Source organism: Scylla paramamosain, chromosome 39 (assembly GCF_035594125.1).
Source record: "Scylla paramamosain isolate STU-SP2022 chromosome 39, ASM3559412v1, whole genome shotgun sequence".
NCBI lineage: Eukaryota > Metazoa > Arthropoda > Malacostraca > Decapoda > Portunidae > Scylla > Scylla paramamosain.
In genome coordinates this window covers 13,169,581-13,174,162 of record NC_087189.1, presented here as the reverse complement: position 1 = coordinate 13,174,162, position 4,582 = coordinate 13,169,581, and the positions used below count along the sequence as shown (strand labels likewise).

Sequence of the window (4,582 nt, the reverse complement as noted above, 5' to 3'; positions counted from 1 at the left end):
GTCATTTGTATTGACTGACAACTATGTCAAAATACTGACTGCCATAGAACAGTATGCTCACAGCACTATTCTTACTGGCAGCATCAAGGCGCCAGACGCCACCTCGTCCAGTGCAAGGAAAAGAAGAGCTGGTTTGCTTCCTCTCCTGTGTTGATGGCGTGCATGGCGCCTCCCCCACGTCAGCTTTACTTTGTATGCCACACCTTCACTGCACTGCAGGGGTCCCAAAGCACTGTGAATGGACAAATCACTGGACCATATTCTCATACATTTGAGCGTCTTGTCTTGATTATTCTCAATTTCGAAGGGTGTTCTCATGGTCGTAACGATATTCTAACAGGGATGTTACACCAGGAATGGAAAAAATCACGAGAAGTTGTATAATAATGTTTGTCATCTTTGAAAATAGTCGTATTAGAGAACAAAGCGTTTCCTGTCACTTATCATGATGTATCAATCAGTTTGACTCAGAACTGCGTGTATCCACTGACAATGCAACTTTGTGAGCCCAACTGGGATTCCCTTACTCAGTTACTCCTCCTCCTGCTTGAGGGGGCAGCCAGTCAGCCGCCTTGCACCTCGCCAACACCACAGCCAGGACACTTTGCTTCCCTCTTGTTAAAGTCCTTATTACACTGTCACTTTGTGGAGTAATGAAAGTCTGCTCTGGGCAATGCTTAACACTTCACATCGATTTATTTTAATCCAATAAAAAAAAGACATTTGTCACCGGTAGGAATTATACATTGTTCATTGAATGAGATAGAGGGAGAGAGAGAGAGAGAGAGAGAGAGAGAGAGAGAGAGAGAGAGAGAGAGAGAGAGAGAGAGAGAGAGAGAGAGAGAGAGAGAGAGAGAGAGAGAGCAGGGGGGAAAGGGCTACCTGCAGGCATATTTAACTCACAGGATATAATGAAATACATAACAGCGTCACGTGACTACGAGCAGGCAGAGCCCGGTGCAGGGGCGCACGGTGTGCACGTCTCGTGGCCGTGTGAGGAGGCAAGCAGCGCAGTGACTCGGGCTGTGAGGGGCCAGCCACTCCGGAGGTTTGCGGGAGAGAGAGAGAGGCGCTCAGGCTGAGAGTAACGTCAGAGAGGGAGCTTGGAAAGGTGGTGGTGGTGGTGGTGGTGGTCTGGAAGCGCGTCCTGTGCACAGTGTTGTGTGCTTGTGTGCACGCCTCCCATCATGCCGGCCACAGCCAACACGAGGGCGGCTCAGAAGGCGGGGCGGGTCATCATGGACGTTCGCTTCAGGGAGTAGTGGTGGCCCTTCCAATCATACCAGTTGATGCCATCGGCGAAGGAGGTGTGGTTGCCCACATGCTGGTAGCCATTCAGGTTTGCTCTGTGGCAAGCAGCATACCAAAAAGCTCCCCGGTATCTGAAAACAACGGAACAGTCACAAAGGTGTTCCTACATGGTTTCATACATTGGCCGAGCGCACGTCTTGGAAAGAGACCTGACCTTCTTCCCTGAGGGTTGAGGTGCTACTCTCTCTTCGATTAGAATTCATAAGATGCTACGCTCCTTGCCACGACTTTGCTGCCAAAGATGAAAGTCTTTGCATTACTCTCCATTTCCCTAGATGAAGCAGTCCTCTTTGAATTACTTTCCATTGCTGGCCTAATTGGTCTCTTTCTTTTAGAGAAAACTAGCTGTCTCCTCAGCATTAACTGACAAACTGACGAAGATGAATAATTATTACAGTCTTTGCAATAGACAGACCCAATCGATGTTGTTATTCTTGTCGTTGTTGTTGTTGTTGTTTCTTGGTGTTTTTCTTTTTTTTTTTGTTGTGGTTGTTGATTTTATTGTTGTTGTTGTTGTTGCTGCTGTTGCTGCTGCTGCAGATGCTGCTGTACTTTTGTGTTGTGTTGCATTGTGTTGTGTTGTGTCGTGTGACAACTCTGTGGAATAACAGTACTCACTTTTGTGTTGTGTTGCATTGTGTCGTGTTGTGTCGTGTGACAACTCTGTGGAGTAACAGTACTCACTTTTGGGCGCAGTTGTCGTTTGCCTTGTCGTTGTCAGCATCATGTGTGCTGAATGGGACGCCACTCTGGCCTGATAGGCTGTCCCCCGCGTCGCCGCTGTACCTGTCAACACACACACACACACACACACACACACACACACACACACACACACACACACACACACACACACACACACACACACTTAGAGTGACTTGAGAGAATAGTATCTTCTGAGAGAATAGTATCTTTTTCAAGCATGGCTGCAGGCGTGTATGTCGTGGTCATGTGTGTGTAATGCTTGCTTGGACGGTGTGTTGTAAGCGAGGTGAATATGAAAAGGATGGCTGCCGATGCTCATAGGTGGACGTTATCGCGATAACGATATCGGGTTATCGTTATCTTAGAATTATTTTTCCCGCGTTATCGATCCGTTGGTATCGCCGACACTTTTGGTTCCTAACAGCGATAATCAATAATTTTAGTTTTTGGAACATAAGCATGTTAAAGTTTTAAACTTTCAAAATCAAATGTAGTTATTTTACTTAAAGCAGCACCTTTCATGAGTGAAGAGACAGGAAAAATTTTGAATTTTCAGTTTTTCAAAGATTTTTTAAATTTTTTTTTAAGATAAAGATAAAAATAAAGATTTTGATTTATCGATTTTTTTTTTTTACTTAAAATATCAATATAACTTTCACTAGTATGGGAATTTTTAATTTATTGATTTATCGGTAATCGGGAAATAAATCTATCGCCAATTGTCGATTATCTGTTATCGCTGACAAAGTTATTGTTATCGATTTATCAGTTATCGTAACAATTTTTTTCATTATCGCGCCCAGCTATGGTGGTGGTACAGCACAACCTTTATCAGGTGGTGGCTGCTGCTGATGCACTACTGACAGCTGAATCACAGGCGAGACGGAGATAGAGGGTAGAGGAGTTGGGAAGGGTGTTACAGGCGAAAACATAAAGATACATTATTTCCACCAGGTATATACGAAAGAGAGAGAGAGAGAGACAGACAGACAGACAGACAGAGAGAGAGAGAGAGAGAGAGAGAGAGAGAGAGAGAGAGAGAGAGAGAGAGAGGATACAAGAGGGTGAAGGGCCTCACCTTCCAGCACTGAGGCGGAACTTGGTCTCTGGTGCGCCCACGTGGAAGAATCCATACTTAGCCCACCGATGTCCTCCCTCGTAATCGTCTAGGTCAATTCGTAGCTGCTGCAGGGTGGTGGAGGTCAGCTGGTGCAGAAGGTCAAGGCCCAGCCAGAATTCACCCTCCAGGTCACCAAAGCCCAACTGATACTCGACCCAAGTGCGGTAGAAATCTTGGCGGACGGCATCACTGGTGCGCCGCTGGAAGACGGTCCATCCCCCGCCGTCGACGGTGTGGTCACAAAACACGGGCACGCGGTGGTGGGGTCGCCCAGGGTAAGGGTATACCTGGCGCAGGCCGCTCCCGCTGTCCCCGGAGTCCAGTAAGTCCTTGCAGTGACGTGGCCGAGACTCCCATTTGTTTACAGCAGCACTCACCTGCTGCACCACTTCCCTCGCCTCCTGTAAAGCGAAGGCCAAACAGTGACCAGGTTTACGTCAGACGTGGCAGCGCAGCTCCTCCTGCATTGCGGCTGGTAAATAATTATCGGATTAAATTAAAATAATTATCGGATAACCCAACACAAAGATTTAGTGTGATTTGAGTCGAGTTTAGATTAAAACGCATGAATGAAAGTTAACACAACTCGATAAATCTGGAAGATTTTGTTAGTGATAATACTGCGCCTTGCAGGAGAGCCTGAAAAAGTGTCAGGTAGAGGTCTAACTTGACCCTTACCTCCATGAGGGATGCGTGGCTGCTGTCCTCTTGTCCTTTCCTACAGGAGTCGAGAGCGGCAACGCAAGTGTCACTGTATCCTGCAACCGTTAGTAGACTGGACAGAAGGGAGCGATCGTTCTTGAAGCCTGAACAGCTATTCTCCTTAACAGTGGGAGGCGTGGTGCTTGCCTGGGCCACGGCCATACCCATGGTGAGAAGCACAAGGAACTTCATCGCAAGTAATTTCTGGCCAGAGCATCTAACCAAGGCGACCGTGGCGGGATGCGGCGTAGAGCAGAGTGGCGTGTGTCTTGAACCCTGGGTGCCTTATGACTCTACACGAGCTACTTAATCTTCGTTCAGTTTGACTAGGAAAGGCAAGAAGATGTGGCACTCATGAATCTTGTCACCGATCTAGTAAAGTGGAAGATCGCGATCATTTTGTAACGGCGCCAAAGTGCCTGTGATCGCGCTAGCATCAGATGAAGCAGGGTACTCGCATCTTTGTACTGCTGCGAGTGTTAGGGGTTCTGACGTCAGTACACATTACAGATGTAGAATGTGATGCTGCCCTGTGCAGGACTGACGCATTGGTAAAGCTTAGTATAGTCTGGAGGGACTATTGAAAAGATGCTGTACTTGTATTCAAATAAACATCTTTGAAGTGTGACCATATCCTCATGAGTGGAGGATGGATACAGTAATGGTTTTCCACTGAAGACACTATTACAGTCTGATGCTCGCGTTTCTGTCTCCACGACATTTGTCAAACACTTCGACAAAAAT

General features: G+C 46.9%; 1 protein-coding gene across 1 annotated transcript; it reads right to left on the bottom strand.

Moving 5' to 3' along the window:
- Window positions 1-677: 677 nt before the first annotated feature.
- Window positions 678-4,143, bottom strand: LOC135092229 (microfibril-associated glycoprotein 4-like). The gene is made up of 4 exons (XM_063990583.1): window positions 3,815-4,143; window positions 3,095-3,537; window positions 1,996-2,097; window positions 678-1,382 (listed from the first exon to the last, which is right to left on the bottom strand). Exons 1-4 carry the CDS (start codon window positions 4,028-4,030, stop codon window positions 1,217-1,219), a joined length of 927 nt encoding a protein of 308 aa, XP_063846653.1. The 5' UTR covers window positions 4,031-4,143; the 3' UTR covers window positions 678-1,216.
- Window positions 4,144-4,582: the final 439 nt, after the last annotated feature.

Bases quoted from the DNA above. Each gene is read 5' to 3' on its own strand.
- LOC135092229 (XM_063990583.1), bottom strand. From the start codon at position 4,030: ATGAAGTTCCTTGTGCTTCTCACCATGGGTATGGCCGTGGCCCAGGCA. The intron at 3,538-3,814 runs GTAAGGGTCAAG...TTCGCTTTACAG, and splicing joins GCCACGCATCCCTCATGGAG to GAGGCGAGGGAAGTGGTGCA. The intron at 2,098-3,094 runs GTGAGGCCCTTC...GTGTGTTGACAG, and splicing joins TTCCGCCTCAGTGCTGGAAG to GTACAGCGGCGACGCGGGGG.